General features: G+C 43.4%; 1 protein-coding gene across 1 annotated transcript in view; it reads right to left on the bottom strand.

Annotated features, from left to right (window-relative positions):
* Clstn2 (calsyntenin 2) overlaps positions 1-7966 on the bottom strand; it is a 565999-nt gene extending 558033 nt beyond the window's left edge. Inside the window, exon 1 of the mRNA XM_074060266.1 lies at positions 7818-7966. Coding sequence (XP_073916367.1) covers positions 7818-7923 — 106 coding nt within the window. The 5' untranslated portion in view covers positions 7924-7966. The remainder of the gene's footprint in view (positions 1-7817) is intronic.
* Between the last annotated feature and the right edge of the window lie 10400 nt (positions 7967-18366).

Here is an 18366-nt window from a genome sequence, read left to right as displayed (position 1 = left end):
GGAAAGAGAGAGCCCAAGACCTCAAGGGGACATACTGTTTGGACAATGGGTACCACATGAGGTAACCTGTAAGGGACAGAAACTTGTGGCAACTCCAGAAGTGTTCAGTTATACTCAAAATCCTGAGACCATTACAGACCCTAACAAGGATGGTAAGTAGGAATTCATGATGACTAGAATTTCTTGTAGGCCTAATACTACTGAGATTCATGCTACCATCCTGGCAGCAGTGTAGTAGATAAGGGGTCAAAATTAGTGTCTTGGCACTTTGTTTGCAAGAGATGTTAAACGAGAAAGTATCAATGGGCATAGAGAACATATCCTAAATCTTTCTGGGTAGAATCAAGTGGATATGATGAGGAATGGGAGGGTAATGGCTATGGAGAGATAAGCAAGCTAGAGCGTTACTTTTGCCCAAATAGGGATGAACAGCAGATTCTCAGAGGGAAGACAGAGCCTGGGTTGAGATTCATGGGCTGATGGTACCCTGGAGCATCCTAAAAGGGATAAACAATGGTCAAGATTCAGATGGGCAGAATGGGTTGAAAGTGAGTGAAGAGAAAAATTATTGGTCAGGGATAGAGATGTGAGCAGAGGATACTGGGCCAGGGGCAAGCAAGGACTCCAGAAGGAACTGGAAATACACTGCCTCTTCCAAGAATTAGAAAACTGCTAAGCAGTGAGAAAATTAGACTTTCAGAGGCAACTGTCCAAGAAGTCACCTGGCTGGCCACGCTGGCTCCCTAGCACTGGAGTGCAACCAACTACCAGCAGCCTGACCCCTTGTTCTGATTCTTGGCTCTGCTGTTTTATACCTAAGATGCTTGTTTTCCAATCTGTAAAATGATTGTTTGTGAAAAATGCAATCAGTACGCATAAACTCCTGCCAGGATATTAAAGGAAAAGGCAGCACTGATGAGCAGCCAGGTACTTGCTTCTCCTTCTGAACCACCTCCTACCATCCTTGCTGTGCACATCTGTCAGCATCCCATCCTCACTCTCCTGGTGATCAGCCATGTAATATACTTAAAGTGACTGTAGTATCTTTTCTTAACCTGCCTGGTTCAAAATAAGTCAGAAGAGGGCAACATGTAACCCAAATGAACAACCTCCCTCACTGGGGAACTATGGGCACACAGGCCTGCCAGCTGGAGCAAGACACTCCTCCAAACACCTCAGTGTAGACAGCTGTCTTCTCTGCTAAAGGCCAGCCATGACAAGGAGATTAAATGGAGGGCTTCAAGACACCTGAACCAGAAGAGAGAAACCATGCTCATTCGGAATCAAGAAGTAAGTCAGAGACTGTGGCTTCCAGAGAAACCAACTCTTGGAGGAATTTTGAAGTGAAATTCAAGCAAACATCCTGAGACAGCAAGGTGATGCCTTCAGGGCCAGCAGAACCTCTCCAGCCTCACTCAGAGCCTTTCTCAAGCTGACATCAAATCACTCTGGCAGGTGAGCTCATAGGAGGTGGGAAATCCATGTCTGCCACACTGGATTTGGAACTTCAGTTCTGCCACTACTCAGCTGTGAGGCCTTGAGCACCTTACATTCCAGCCTTCACCCTGTTTCTTTCTCAGAGTTAGTGTGTAGCTCAATCAAGTGACACATGTAAAGTGCTTTAAAATAGTGCCTGGTACATAGTATGTAGTCAGTAAACATTTGCAGTTTTATTAGCTCTGTAGTCTGTATGCAGAAACTTATTCAGTGCTGAGCTCCTTCCTCACTCCTGCCTGTGTACCAACCATGGGCATTCTTACCACCTTGCATTTACCCACCCTGCCCCCACCACCATCTGCTTACCCATGCCTACTCACCCATCAAGACCCCTTTCATTTTCTCCATAAAGCTTCCTGGGCTTCTCTTAACCTTGCCAAATTCTAATGTTTTATAAGACATTTTGGTATCTGTGATGTACAATCTACAATCCCATAAGCTACCAAGTTGTCAATAGTTCATGTCATGTGTGATGGTTGCCATAGACAGAGTGTGAACTCTTTGATAGCTGAAACTTGCTCTGTCTTTTTGATTCCAGCAATGAGAATAACCAGAGATGAGAAATAGCTATTGACTGATAAGGTTAAAGAATAGGAAACCAGGGCACGTTTGACTGGGCTGCACTCCCATTCCATTCACTCTCCTCTGACCACTCCCCTCTCCTGCCTCCTGCCTATGTGTCCTCCACAGTGGACAGTTCCATGCTCTCTTCTATTCAGCACCAATGTAAACAGCTCACCACTCTTTTTCCCAGTCACAGGTCTCCAGGGCCCATCTTCAAAACCTATCTTTCCAGTGGAACCATTTCCACAGGGTCCAGTTAATGCTGGGCTTCATTACACGATAATCTGTTTCAAGCTGTTATTTAGTTATCCTAGTTTGGGTCACTCCCTTGCATGTAAACACACACCATTAAAAATGCTATCAATATTATAAGGGAAAAAGAATGTTTCTCTGCTCTCTGGGACAGTGAGGTGGGGAGAGGGTGGCACTAAGTGGGCAGGTGGTACTCCTTTGCACCCCAAGTCACACCACATTAGCTCTTTCTCAGGGACCTTTGGTACTGGAACATGAAGACATGCTTGTTTACTTATATAACAAACACTAGTGACCATTACTCTGAACTATCCCTGAATTAAGTTCCAGGCCATTTGAGATGAATAATATTGGGGGGGGGGACTGAACCACTGGTTTCAAAGGCCTTTATAGACTATTGAATGAAGCTGTTTTCAATAATGACTTAAGCCAAATGTGTTTACATGTGACTTATTTATATGTGATATGTGCACACACATGCACATCCTCACACACAGAGAGAGACTAAGAGAGAAACAGAGAGAATAGAGTTTGAGTTGAGATAATATATGAGCAAAGCTATTAAATTGCCAAAGGCTCAGAAATGGGAATTTCATCAAATCTCAGACACCAGGACCAGATATTTAAGTGATAAGTAAGGTATCGGGTAGTTAGTGCCTTTTACAAATTTATCACAAGTTAAGCTAAGTGCTTTCTGAGCACTATCCTGACAACCACCTTGCAAAGTAGGCTCTGTTTCCTGATTTTAGAGGTGAGGAAAATGAATCTCAAAGGGATTAACTAACTGGCCCAAGATCATCTACTGAGAAAGTAATAGGACCAAGATTAGAACACAGGAGTCTCTGGCAACTAAGCCCAAATTTTACAAAAATTAAGTGGGGAAATGACAGTCCTCAGGATTACAGAGAGGTGCATGCACCAAACCAAACACACTTGGTGGTTTGCCTCCTGATCCAAGGCCAGGCCCAGGAGATTCAGCAGAGCAGGATGACTGCAACTCTCCAGGCCCACAAGCCAATGCCGGAGTCAGACAGGCAACACAGGCATGCTAGAGGATGGCATCTTCTGGGAGTGCCAGCCTGGGAAAGTTCCTGGAAAAGGCCACATTCAAGTCTGACCACATCCTAAGCAACAGTGGAATGAAAGAGAGGAAGATGACCTTCTAGCCAGAAGACCAGAGACTCCAGGGCAGGGAAAGAGCCAAGCCCATTCTAGTTGAGGAACCATGGTTGACTCGGGATAATTGAAGGTTGGAACACACTCTCTGTCTGATACACTGCTGAGGACTTTTTGGTATTTGTCTTTATGTTGGGGAAAAACCCTGCAGTACTCCTAGGAAACACATGCTACTTGCACACTGTGCACCAGCTTTGCACCTCTGTTATGTGTGATCTGGACTATTCAAGGAGGGTTTTTGCATCTGTGGGAGGGATGATGAGACTGTTGCAGTGAGCAAGATTTCCATAGATGAAAGTAAGGTCAACTTCCCTTAGTTCCCCCAGGCCCCTGTATACTGCAGCCTGGACTTCATACTGCTATTTATAGGACCAAAGGGCTCCTGAGCAACTTGAAGATGTGAGCAGCTCAGCTTCCTGGTGAACCACTGATCTGCCTTTAACCCAAAGTGGGGAATAGCCAACAATTAGTCAGAGGCCATGGGCAAGGCAATCCTTTGTATTCTCACCACAGTACCATCTGTTCTAGCTGAAGTTCTTGGCAAGTTATGCCCGCTCTCTCAGACTGAGTTTCTACATGTATGAAATGAGCTAGCTAGTTCTGGGTCTGCATGTGTTGGAAGTTAGACACAGCTTGTGCAATGGGATTTGCACAGCACCTGTTAACATACCAGGGAGGGAGTCCATACATTGTGGTTACTGCAACTGCACTACTGCTGTTTCAATGCTGTGCTCTCCTCTCCCTATTACCAAACACTGCTTTTGAAAGCTTTACCTCCCCACGTCCATCTCCCTTGCCTGTGTACCCAACACTTAGCATTATACTTTGCACAAATCTGTCTGCTGTCATTCTTTTAAAATTCCCACATGAAAATCTTATGACCCAACTGGATCAAAGAAAGGAAAGGGTGTAAGGGTGCAGGACCAGGAAGATGATGCTTCACTATCACTCAGAAACCTGCAGAGTACTGGCCAGGCTCTGGGTACACAGGTAAGCACTACGGTAACTGGTGATCTGTAGTCAAGGATTGTCCTCAACAACCTCTACGCCTGGAGAGTGTGTACTAGGTCTTTGACACATGAGACCACTGACATTTTGCCAAGTTTAACACAACCCTTCAGATGTTTGTCTAGACTGCATTCTGGTTTTGTGTGTGTGTGTGAGGTGGGGTACTGGGGTTTGAACTCCAGGCTTTGTGCTTGCTAGGCAGGCACTCTACCATTTGAACCATGCCTCCAGCTCTTTTTGCTCTTCTTATTTTGGAGATAAGAGTATCGCTTTTTTCCAGGCATGCCTGGACTGTGGTTCTCCTATTTATGCTTCCTGCTGTACCAGGGATGACAAGAACACACCACTGCTGCACCCAGTCATTGGTTGAGCTATTTTCTGCCTGGGCTGGCCTGCAACAGTGGTCCTCCCAATCTCAGCCTCCTAAATAGCTACAGACATGAGACACTGGCACCCAGCTGCATCCTGTCTTCTTTCCCTTGAATAAAACACATCTTTCTCTGCTCCAGAGACTCCTAGTCACAAATATCTCCCTGCTTTGCTCCTAGGCTACATGCATGCAACCTGGTCTTTTCAAGGAATCTGAGAATTGTTTTGTCTTTTTTGAATGGCAAAAATATAGTAGGGTAAAGGGAATGGATTGTAACTGCCTGGCCACTGTATTATTTCTAAAATAGAGAAAACATTTGCACTGAAAGTGCAGAGTTTCTGTGAAAACCCCAAATTGTCAGAACTGTTGTCAGGATTAGCGACTGGATCCCCTACAGCAAGAAGCAAGGAACATAAAGACAGAACACACTGTGCACCACAGACATGACACCTTACACGAGCCTGAAGCTGGGAGCTCACGCTTCCAGACTGTTGTCCGGAGGGCACACACAACTCTGCTGACAGCTGGATGCCACACTCCCAATTTCCTTCTACACGTGGACACAGACGTCAATGGAAGAAGAAAGGTATTTCTTTGTCTAGTCTTCTTCACGTCTGTCTGACTTTTGTTTTTGTTTTTGTTTTTTTTAGTGATGGGAATAATGGTGATATGAACCTAAGTAACGGCAAAGTCAAAGGCAGGAGGCGTTCTACAGAAAGCATATAGTTTTATCATCTCAAATGTTCTTTAAAGATGAACTGATTAAGAAACATAAGAAAAGCAAGTGCCTTATAAGAAGGGAAGTGGCTACTATGAATACTAACTAGTGCGTCATAATAAATGTCTCTGTTATGATTAAATATTACACATTTGTCTAAAACAGAAAAAAGGAAAAACGCAGCAAAATGTGCTCTTTGCAGCCCTCCAGTGGTTGGTAGAGGGAAAAAAGGCGAGAACAGTGGGGATTTAGACAGTTAACTCACTCTCAAGGCAAATGAACTTTTTACACTGGAAAGACAAATGGCTGGTTTTAACCATGAAATGGATATGCTCTAAGTGAAGAAGATGAATGATGTTAGTTAAAATGTACATAATCATTCATTTAAAGTGAACCATGGGAAGCCTGGATTTTTTCCCTTGTTGCCTGTCTCTCTCTTTCTCTCATCTTTCCATTCTGACCTGAGAAACTCTACAATGTGTTATCCACACTGGGTTCTCTCCCCAAACTTCTTCTTCCCTGTTCTTCACTTCACTCGCTGTGAGCTCCCTACCATGTTTGCAGACATCTGTTTATAAATATGCCATTAGCTTTGCCACAAAGTGATGGAAAAAATGTAATGTGCCTGCTTAACAAAGTGTCTATATTAGAGAGGGAGGGGAAAGGGTTTGGAAACTAGTTGTTTTTCATTCTTGTTTTCACCAAAACAACACTCTCAGATGAATCCCATCCTGTCAGTAACTCCTTTCCCATACCACGTTTAAGACATTTTCATAATGAGTTTTTGTCTTTATTTAAAAAAAAAAAACGAAAGAAAGAAACTGCTTTCAAGGATGAGGAAAAGGTAAGAAAGAAATAGGATTGCCTGTTTATAAACTCTTCCCAAAATTATGTCACCAAAAAAAGAAAAGAGAGATTACAAACAAGCAGAAACGCCTTCTATTCTCAAATTTATCACTCCCAAGTTACAGGAGGGAGTACCCAATGCCCAGACAAGGTGAACAGTCTGCCTCTCCATCTCCTCACCCTTCAAGATTCAAGGACTACGCATTCCTTTCCTGAGCTACTAGGAAGCTATATTCAAAGTCAGCCTCACCACCAGGCTGTCTCTAATAAGGAGGTCTCTTTTTCAACCAGCGGAAAACATGATGGCCAGGCAAGACTCTGAAGACCAACTATCCTTCTCATTGTCACCTGGCTGATTTGGCCACATCCCTCAAACCAAACGCACGCCCTCCTTGCCAACAGCGCAGAGAATCAACAAGTTATTACAAAGCTGAGCGCTTCAGCCTGGATCTGCCACAGCCTCCCGTGCGCCCACCCCCACCCACCCCCAACTGGCTCTGCTTTTCTGCGCTTCCCCACCCGCTGCCAGCACGTGACCTGTTTCAGACTCGCCCTCCAGGCACCCCACCCCAGTGCTCCTTAGAGCTCCCAGGCAGTTATCAAAAGTCCCGGGCTCCTCAGCTTCTAGGCTTCCCTAACAGCTCCAGGCATTCCCAGGGATCCAGCTTCCTTCAGGACCAATGGGGTGGGAAAGTCAAGATCTTCAAACCAACTGAGTGGGCGCGAGAGAGGGGCCAGGTTCGGGGCCTCGGACCTCAGGATCTCGAGTGGAGCGAGAGGCACCACATCCCACACTTCTTCCAGACTCTGCGGGCCCACCAGTAGAAACCCGGGCTAGAATCCCCAGGGAGCCTGAGCCACCCCAGGGAGGGCCTGCGGAGTGCCGGGGTGGGGGCGGTACATCCCTGGAGCCTCCAAGTTTCCACTCCACCCTCGGAGCCAGGGGATCAATCACACACAGCTGGGCACCCTCCTTTAAAGACACTGCCGCTGATCCTTTCCCCAGGGAAGAAACAGACACCTGCTTCTCCCCGCGGCAGCAACGCCAGCGCCCTCTCCAGTGGTCCCTGAGCCGGAGCCGGAGCGGGCGCCGCTCCCATCACCGCACAGACAGCCCCCAAAGTTGTCTTGACTCCCCAGACCTCGCCTTGTCCTCGGTCCCTGGACCCCGCCCAGGGGCTGGGCCGGCGTCGGTGGCCAGAACCTCTCTGGTCTGCTGCACCACCCGGCGCTGACTTCGGGAGCCGCGGGGCGCACGGAGGCCGGGGAGGCTGCGGCAAGGGAGGACAGACAAACCCAGCGTGAGCCTCGCTCTCTGCCATTTGCAGCCCCCCGAGCTTGCCTAGCCTCCCTCCTGGAAGAAGAGGAAACTTCCCCAGCACCCACCTTTCGCCGCGAGGAGGCGGCGCCGCCGGCTGCCGCCGCTGTCGCTGTCGCTCCCCACGCCTAGCGCCAGCAGGAGCGACACCCAGCACAGCCTCCCAGGCAGCATCCTCGCCACTGCCGCCGCCACCACCACCACCACCACCGAGCTGCCGCCGCCGCCCACCGCCCGCGCCGGCTCTCGCCTCCCCTCCGGTGCCCGCTGGGTGCACTTCAGGCGCCGGCGCGTGGCCTCCGCGCTCGGCCTCCGCGCTCGGCCTCCGGTGCCCTCCGCCGCGCCGCTCGCTCGCCGGCAGCAGCCGCGCTCACTGGCGCGGACCCGGAGCGGCTCCGGCGCTCACCCCGGGACGGCCCGTGACGTCACGGAGGGAGGGAGGTGGCTCGTGCATATTCATGAGACGCGGACACCGGCGCGGGGTTGCGCGCTCCCCGCCTCGCGGCTCCCGCTTCCAACTTTCCTCCGCCATCGCCCTGCGCCCTGCACTCTCCACCCAGTCCTCCTGCCTCACAGTCAGGAGCACCTCGCTCCCAAAGGACCCTGGTGGGCGGCTCCGGGGAGCCCTCTGACCTTGCGCCCCCCTTTCGGCTGCTACCAGGAGGCATGGCGGGCTCCCCAAGAAAGTGATCACATGGGGCCTGAGGGTCGTCGGCGGAGACGTTGTGGCCTTTGAGTTGACATCCGCAGAGGACAGGGCCAGCGGGCGTTGCTGGCCGGGTCTCCCGACTCCCTGTGCCTCCTGGTCTGGGGAGGGCGCCAGGCGCACACTGGAACTGGAAAGTGTAAGTGCTGCTAGGAGTTGTCTGTCAGGGTACATTGACCTGGATGGACCTGAATGACAGTGGCCAGGCTCCGGGCCATCTCAGAGAAGCAGGGGCAGCCACGGTTCTCGGGGGCTGCTAGGCCAGCCAAATCGGAAAAGGCAAACTTGAATCTGCAGTAGGGCCCACATTTGAAGTTCCCTGCAAGAAACTATCACTCCCGTGTCTCCAAGAGCAGGCCACTTGACGTCATGCCTTGTAAAATCTTATGCCATGCCATGGAGTATTTATTGTCAGTTCCCTAAGTGCAAGGACCATGGACATCTCAACACCCTCAGACACCCCCAGACCAGGAAAGGATCATAAAGGTCCCCAATAAATATCAGCTAGTGACTCAGAATAAATCCCTGATCTTATTTCCATATCTGCCGTGTCAATGTCGCAATTCAAGGTTCATTAAAATGTGGTTTGTAAATAAGGTAGATAAGAAAACATAAAAACCTTTTACTTTTTACTTTACTCATTGACTCAAGAAGTTTCCTGGACCCTGCCTATAAGAACTGGATTTTACATTGGAGATTCTCAGTCTTTGCTCCCCCTGTGGGAAGGAAGACAGGGCAGTAAAGGCAATTAGCATCTTTTGTAAGTGTTATGGTCTTGCACATTCTTTATATAGCTAGATATGTGCCTATACAAATCAATTAACAAAATGTGTATATTGCAACAGTGACTAAACAGCATCTTATAATTAATAAGTGTAGTTGGGGTATTCAACACTGCCATAAAATCTATTAACAGCCCTGTGCTGCCTAGCTTTCATGTGCCTCCCTGGCAGCACACCCAGAGCACTGCAGTTGTGAAATAAAACTCTTCAGCATTTCAGGCACCAAGAGGTCTTGGAGGAGAGCAGTGACTCATGGTGGCTGCAGGGGACTCAGACCAGGAGAGGTTTTTCATCAGCAGATTTCCTTTAACCCACAAATCAGCACCCACACTGTTATTCTCATTCCACACAGGAGGAAATGAAAGCTCAGGGCATTAGGTTACTTCCTTGCCCAAGGTCAAAGACCTATCAAATACCCCAAGTCAAGACCAAAAACAAACAAACAAACAAACAAAAGTCTTCTCCAGATTTTGGTATCAGAATCCAGAAAGAATAATACGGAGAAGTTGAAGCTGATCCAAGCAAAAATCAAGGAAGTCAGCATATAGAGGAGAAATGTAAATTTGGCTCAATTTCTTCTATTTATGCTCCATAAAATTACGTACCTGTCCTTTCCCCTGATTTTCTGTACTAAGTAGACCTACCTTACTTACCGGCTTCGTTCCTTGACGTCATCATCCTGGGTTTGGTTAAGATCCATTGGTTGCTCCCAAATATTGTACATGGAATTTCAAATTTAGACGAAAGAATGATAAAGAGAGGAAATAGATTTTATTAGGACACATCTCCAAGCAGTAGATCATGAGAAAAGAGCACAACAGAGAAAAACACCAGGAGGCAGACCAGGGACCCACAGGTACAACAGTGCTAATCTCCATCTCTAGAGGGTAAGAACAGTGCTTATTGTGGTAAGTCAAGTGCTTTCATGGTCTCCATTTGTTCGTGTCTACGAATGTATCCCCTGTAGAAGTAACCTCCCACTCCAACTCCAGAGTGTGGGTATATGATTTGCTTTGGCCAGTGGGATGGTAGTGCGCATGTTTTCTTTTTCTTTCTTGGACTTCCGCCACTGCCATGGGAACAAACCCAGGCTAAACCTGCAGGCGGGCCAGAGATCATGAGAAATACAGTTAAGTGGTTCCAACAAAGCCAAGGACATTCCAACCTGGTCAGCACCAGTTGACCCCATGAGCTGATCACGGACACATGAGCAAGCCCAGCCAATACCATTCAAACCTGGTTCACATCAGAACTGCCTAGCTGACTCTTGTAAAATAACAAATGATTGTGTTTGGGAATAATGAGAAAATGTGTATGAAACAGTATGTCACATGTGGTCAATGTTCCATAAATGTAAAGGTATCTTTCTCTTATTCTGCTTCCCAATTCTCTGAAATGCCAGGCATACCCTAATTTGGTTCCCTTGGAGAAAAGGCAATAATAACCTGCCGTGGAGGGAATGAAAGTGAAAAAGTTTGGCCTTAAAAGATTCAGGCCTCAGGAGCTTCCAGTCCCTGCCCTTTGTATGGAGCACTGCTTCTTTTGGACCATTCTAGATTCAAAAATTAGACATCAAGCAACCCAACAGTTAACAGATCCCATTGGCTATGCCAGAATTGGCAATGGGAGTCAGATACTCTATATACCTTCTTCCATCCTTACAACAGTGGGTGCTATTTTACCATTGTTATTGTAATCTGATTACGGCCTCAGAAAGTTTTAAGTAACTTACCCACACTCACATAATTGTGTAGAATAGCAATTCACATTTGCCTACTTCCAAAATCCATCTTTCTCTCACACAGGATGGTTTGGAGAGAGGCAAAGAGGATAAATAAGCAACAAATAATAGTTTCAAATCAGAAAAGGTAACCTTGGGGATTGAAATTTTTTTAAAAAAATCTTTATCCCTTCATCAATAACCATTTAAGTAACCAATTATCACCAGCATAGTGGTGAGGCTGCCTGCCTTATTCTTGACTTGATCTTGTGGTGTGGTCCTTTAAAGCCTTGCTAAAAAAAACAAAAGCAAAATGATGAAGGGCTTTAGTCACTGTAAGTGCCAGGTCCAGGGCCCTACCTGCAAGGTAATAATGAATCTTGGGCAATTCATCTGGGTCAATAGTTTTTAACAAATAAGTAACTCCCTCCATTTCAGAAAACAGAATCTAACAGGAACAGGCCCCACATAAACACAGCCATTGCCTCTCACTTTCACTAGGATCATTAATGCTTTGCCCAATTAAGCACCAAAACACAGCCTCTGAATAATTTAAGCTGGATAAATGAAGAAAGTAAATAAATTATACCTACTTATGGAAACTTATTTTTAAAAAGAAAATCAAACTGACGCTTTCTACGTGACCCAAATTGGTTCAGCCAGGAGTAGTTAATTTGGAAAAAGAAAGGTTGAAAAGCAGAACTTTAAACAGCTGGAATCACTTACTGCTCCCTCCCCCACCTTAACAGGTATATTACTAGATCTTTGTGACCCCAGACTGACTGAGTTAGATTACAGAATTTTCAAGTTGCTCTCAAAGCTTGATGGTAGGGCAGAAGCTATTAAGGACAAGGGAGTTTGCTTTTTTGATTGGTTGGTTAGTTGGTTTTGGTTTTTAAGTTCAGTCATTTCTCCTCAGGAAAGAGCAAGCAAAGCTTGTTCACAACAAAATCCAGTTTATGTTCAACACTGTTTTATGTTTGTCAAGGAAGAGCGCCCTGACCAAAAAACAATGATGTCATTAATTATAGCAAGACATTATTCCTAAACACTCTCCTATACTTTCCTTGAACCTTTATATCCTGTGGTACTTTTTGTAAAAACAGCTATAAAATTCAGTGACACTTCTCCCAGTGAAAGATGGAATCTCTTTCTCTTTCCCTTGAATTTGAGCACCACTTTTTACCAATAGCTTGGGTACCATGGGACTTTTCAGCCTAAATCATAACAGCAATGCAGCTTCTGCCTTGCTTGCTAGGATGCTCATGTTTGAAGGTTGGAGCCTCCACGTAAAAAGTTAATCTACCTGAGAACGCCATGCTGGGAGGACTGCAGGCCATCTAAAGGGATACTTGTCCATATGATTGACAGCCCCAGCTAAGCCCAACATCTGAGTCACCTCAGAACCTCCAGATAATTTTATTTGCTAGCTGTGGAGTCACTGCCCACACCAACTGTTTGAAACTTCACAGCTGAAGCCTTGGACGTCATGGAACAAAGTGAAGCCATTTCTATTTTGTTTCCCAATTCATGACATGCAAAATCCATGAGTTTAATCAAATTGTTGTTTGTACCACTAGTGATTAGGATGGCTTATAATGCACCAATATTAACCAGAACATATTTTTATTTGTTTCCTACAACACAGACTGGGGAAAGGTTAAGTATGAGGAAGTAAGTTATGCATAATTAGTTCCATTTAGTAGCTCAAATGTTGAGACTTATAGAGGCTAACAAAAGGAATCAGCAGAGATTAGTGGAAAGAGTAGAAGTTTCTACAATCAGACAGACCTAGGTTATACGCCAAGCTCTTCTGTTTTCCAACTATGGATGTCCTGAGAAAGCTACTTACTTTGTTTGAACTTCAGTTTACTTCTCAATACACTGAGACCAAGGCAGCAAGGCTGCTGTTAGAGTTCAATGAAATGTGAATAACTAAATCCTTTCCCTGATAGATTGTAGGCACACAGCAAATAGCGACATTGATAGTTACAACAGACACACCCAGGGCCACATGGGTTATTGGTGGCCTTTTTCTGGCTGTTAATTCAGTATCTGGTAGTTTCTATATGTGGACAGAAATGACACACATGAAATCACACTAGACCCAACCCTGCCATCACCATCGTCACTACTCCTATGAGATGATCAGCACACATCTCCTGCCAGAGCACTTCAGACATATCGTGTGCATCTAAATCTGTCTGCTCTGTCATTCCACAGGTTTGTTCCATCAAGGGGCATGAGAAGAAATCTGCCATTTATTGAACACCTAGTATGAGCCAGCACGTTACTGCATTTTAGCTCTGAAAGTGTGGAAAAGTAATTTATTATTCCCATTAGACAGCTAGGGAAATGAAAGATTAAAACATTAAGTGATTTGCTCAGAGATTAAGATCACATCTGTAAATGAAGGAGCTAAAATTTGAGCAATAGTATGTCTAACTTTGAATCCATGTTTTTCCAGCCAAGTGAGGCAATATATCCAGCCTCCACCATGGCTGTAGATACAGGGTTTGGGCAGAGAGACCAGATGGGTTTTCTTGATTCACTCTGACCATAATCCCAACACAAGTTTGCAGGACAGTTCTTGCCTTTCAGGGTTCTTTCAGTATCACAGGTTGGAGTCCTGTCTCCCATTGTCTCCAAAAGTATTGGCAATTCATCCCTGAAGATCATTCTTCCTCTTTTCTTTCTTTTCATGTCCCTATGGGCTTGAATTGAGCCTCGTGTCCCAAGCTGTTTCCTGGCATAATCCCCTCACCCATGGTTTTCACATAATTAGCTACTTAATTGTCAATACATAGCTCTTCTTCACTGCTCAGATTCTTTTCAAGACACTCCATGACCCACAGCAAAAAATCAAACATCTTCAGCCAGAATTCAAGACCCTCAGCAGCCATGGGCTCAATTTCCACTGAAAACTTGACTTCTGTGACACCATCATGTGTACACTGTACTCCAACCAGGCTGGTGTCTTCCCTCACCGTTGGTCCACAGGAGCCATGCCAGTCATGCTGCTACACCTCTCGTCACATTATATGCTCTACAACTATGAGCTGGATTGTGACCTCCCCTGCAAAAATTCATACATTGAAGTCCTAACTCAGTACTTCACAATACGACTACAATTGAAAATAGGGTCTGTAAAGAGGTAGTCGCAAGAGTGGGCTCATCCAATATGGACACATGCAGCAGAAGGAAGACCATATGAAGACACAAAGAGAAGATACCAAGCCCAGATCGCATATTCCTAGTCTTCAGAATTATAAAGAAATACATTTTTTAAGACTCTCAGTCTGTGGTACCTTGTTATGGCAGCTCTGCAAATTAAGCCACTAGCCTACAGTCTCTCTTGTTTCTCCCTAACCAGCACACTCAGTCCTCTCAACAGTGAAAGTCTTCCCCTACCTTCCCAGAAGATGTTGATCTTAAAATCCTCAAGAGGCTCCGATCACACTTAAAGTAAAAGAAAGACATGTTCATCCCACTCACAAAAGCTGACTTGATTGGCTCCTGCCTCTTTCTACAACCACTGTCTCCTGGTCCACTGCGCTTTGTCCTTTGAACATGCAAGCTCTTTTCTGTCTTAGGTCTGAATAATTGTCCTTCCCTCTTATCATCATACAACATTCGTATCTCATCTTAATGTCACCTCTCCATGTGCTACCCAGTCTCTGTCTATATCATCACTCTCCTTGAATCACACCTTGCTGATCCTTCCTTCTGAATTTACTTGCTCATTAACTTACAGGGTCCTCCCAATAGAAAATAAACTGAAGGAGAGGAGACACTCATGTGCCTGGCACAAGGGAGATAGTTTATTTGTTGAATGAATGAGTGAATGAATGTTTCCCTTCTCTGAACAGAGCATTTTCTTCTGCATCAGTTTTTCTTAATGGTTTTGCCCAACATTCTGTCACAAATCATTTTAAATGTACATTATTCCTATAAAACTCCAGAATGTCTATTTTCATGTAGCTTGAGTGTAATACAGAAAAATTCTTACTAATGGGTGTGGGCAGGTTGAGTAAGAGAGCATTTTGAAGGATAGGTGGGGCAGGTACTATTTTCATTTTATACACGAGGAAATTGAAGCAGATAGATTGTGTCACTGGTTTAAGGTCACATAGTCTGGGCTAGATTCTGGTTCTCTTGAGTCTTGGTCCAGGGCTGTTTCTCTACAGTGCATTCCAGAAGATAGTGGGGGCCAACAAGACACCAATGCTAAAATGCCTGGAGCTGACTGGAGTAGGAGTCAGGAAATGCCTTCCACGGAAAGCCCATGTGAAAGAGAAGTGAAGGAATAAACATTCATTTTCTTTCCCAGTTCAAAGAAAAAGAGAACCCATGCCTGCTCATCAGAACCTTCCAGTTGAAGGATGACAAGCTGACCTGCTTCACTGCTCCAAGGAAACCATTTCGCCTAAGTAATTTTAAAGTTTTATGTCTTTCAATTTCTCAGTATTTAAGAAATTTTTTCCAGGTCAGCATGGTTATGTGTAGTGCATATGTCCAAAGGGGACAGGATATATTATATCACCTTCACGCGACATTCTATAACATCTAGGAATGTCAAAAAGCGGTGTAGAGTGGATGGCACATGATAAATGGTATATATTTGCCAGAAGAGGACGTGAAGGACATTAAAAATCCAATGCCATGCCTAAATGGCAAAACGTGGCTCCTTCCCTGCTCTAGACCACGACTAACAGAATCCTAAGGCTGACTTTATTATAAAAGAGAGCTAACTATTTTTTGGATTTAGAGTTTGGGAATGAATACTCTTAAATCAAACTACTAAAATCCAAACTAAATTCATTTCTTTAAAAATTGGTCTAAGGGTTGATTTAATACTCTGGCTACTTAGGAAAGTTAGGTGGAAGTTTTTAAAAATCTGCTACTCAAACAAAGGTTTTGAGAATTTACATAATATAAGCTATACATACAAGTATGAAACTTTATACATTGCAAATAAAGATTAGGGCTTCTTTTAAATTATTCACAGAAACTGATTCAATACCTCTATCTTCAAAGTATTTAAAAACAAATCAGTAATTCATGAATTCTTTAACAGCCAAGCTGTTGATCCAGAGTGATTATGAAATAAAGATATTTTCACACACACACACCCATTGCTCATTTATAGCCACTCAAGGAAGGAAACTTTAAGATGAAAGAAATAATGGTGAATAAAAAATACATGTTGATAGGTAAAAACAAGATCTAAATACAGTAAAAATAATAGTTTAGATAATGAGTTGTATATAAAAATAAATGGAAACAAAGTACTAGACAAAAATGACAGGAAAACTAGAATGAAGTGATCAGGACTAAAATATTCTAGGTTCTATATGTTGCTCAAAAGGAAAGTGGAGCTATGGGTTACTCATAGACTCTGCTCATGCAAGTGTTTTTAATAAAGGGTGAATATGGTACAAATACTGCATACACATGTATGTAAATGGGAAAATAAGACCTGTTGAAACTATTCCAGGAATGTGGGGAGGGGGTATAAAGGAGAACAATGGAGGGTGTGAATTCAAGTATGATATATTTGATATATTGTAAGAACTTTTGTAAATGCCACAATGTACCCCCACACGCACAACAATAAAATAAAATAAAAATAAAAAATTTGAAGGTAGACAGTTAAAGATTAGCTATAGAACAAGTAGCCTCCAAAACTTAATAAGGAATGGGGGCCTGGAAGAAAGACTGAGCTATCAAGTAAATGACAGTAAAGGAATAAAAATAAATCACAGACAGGTCAGATTTATTAGAACAGAATACGTTGAAATGATAAATTCAAATGTAGCACTACTAAGTAGAAAAGAATTAAATTTATTTATTCATTATAGTTATGTATTTTAATGCTTCCATATGCTGTTTACAAGTGATACACTTAAAACACAAGTATGCAGAAAGGTTGATATTTATAACAGATAGGAGTATGTGTGCATATTTATATGTATTTTACACACATAATACATACACATATATACACACATGTATGTATATATACATAGATATGTATACACACATATATATACATATATACATTTATATATCTTAAGTGTTGCTCTTTCATTTCCAGATAAAAAAGATTTAAGGCCCAAAAAAGTGTTATTAAAAGCAATGAGAATCACTACATCAAGGTAAAATGTATAATTTGCTGAAAAAGTATAGTATTTCTAATCTTCCATATACTTAGTAAAATAATCTCCAAAAACATAATGCAAAAGTGTACAGAACAAACAGTTCAAGTAAAAAACATTACTGTAATTTATTTGCAATTAATAGAGGAAATTTGAATCAACACTGTTGTTAATTCTGTTCTAATGAACAAACTTAAATATAGCAATTTACAGTTAAAGGAAATGCAATTTAATTTTCAAGCAGAAGTTGGATATTTGCAAAGCAAGTCCCAACCAATACCAAGGAATCCTCTTTATATGGAGACTGTTTTCATTATCCTCATTCTAAAATACAATTAATACCAAAAATATTTTTAAGTGATCATATGTTTGAAAATTGAGAGGGGATATCTTAAAGATGGACCAAAGGGAGAGTAAAAGTAAAAATTAGGAAATATTTAAAACTGAACAAGGCTCAGTACAGAAAGAAGCTGAAATGGTATTCAGAAATAAGAATCTAGTGTTTATTCTCAGAAAGAAGAAAGTCTGGAGGTTTTTCAGGTGAGCATCCAACACAAAAATTAGAAAATGAACTATTACTTAGGACTGTATGATACTGCAGATAAATGAAACATTACAGAGAATAGAAATAGATCAGCACTTGTATGGAAACTTAATGTATGCTTACAAGTCCATGGAAGAAATTACAAACTACTCAGTCAATGGTAATAAAAAGAATTCTACACAGGAAAAAGGCTTAACCTGAAAAACACAAAACTACACATTTTAGCAGAATATTTTCATGATTTAAAGGTAAGGAAGAATTTTTTTAAATGCATTAATTATGAAGAAGAATACTGATTGCTAGGTGCCAGTGGCTCATGCCTACAATCCTAGCTACTTGGGAAGCTGAGATTGGGAGGACCATGGTTCCAGGCCAGCCTAGGAGAGTTTACAAGACCCCAACTCAATGGAAAAAAGGTGAGCGTGGTAGTGTGCACCTGTCATCTCAATGATAGTGGGAAGACTAAAATAAGAGGATCATGGTCCAGGCTGGCCTGGGCAAAAAGCAAGAGCTCCAAAATGGCCAGAGTAAAAAAAACTGGAAGTGTAGCTCAGTGCAAAGCCCTGAGTTCAAAAAAATAAAAGTAAAGTAAAGACCTGGTATATTCAGTGCATTGAAATTAAGAACTTGGGTTCATTTTGACACCAAAAATAGAGTGAAATATGAAGAGATGAGGTGAGGATTGTCATTTGCAATTGTTACACCTA

Source organism: Castor canadensis, chromosome 17 (genome assembly GCF_047511655.1).
Source record: "Castor canadensis chromosome 17, mCasCan1.hap1v2, whole genome shotgun sequence".
NCBI classification, from domain to species: Eukaryota; Metazoa; Chordata; class Mammalia; order Rodentia; family Castoridae; genus Castor; species Castor canadensis.
The sequence above is the reverse complement of the archived record's forward strand: the minus strand, read 5'-3'. Positions and strand labels throughout refer to the sequence as shown.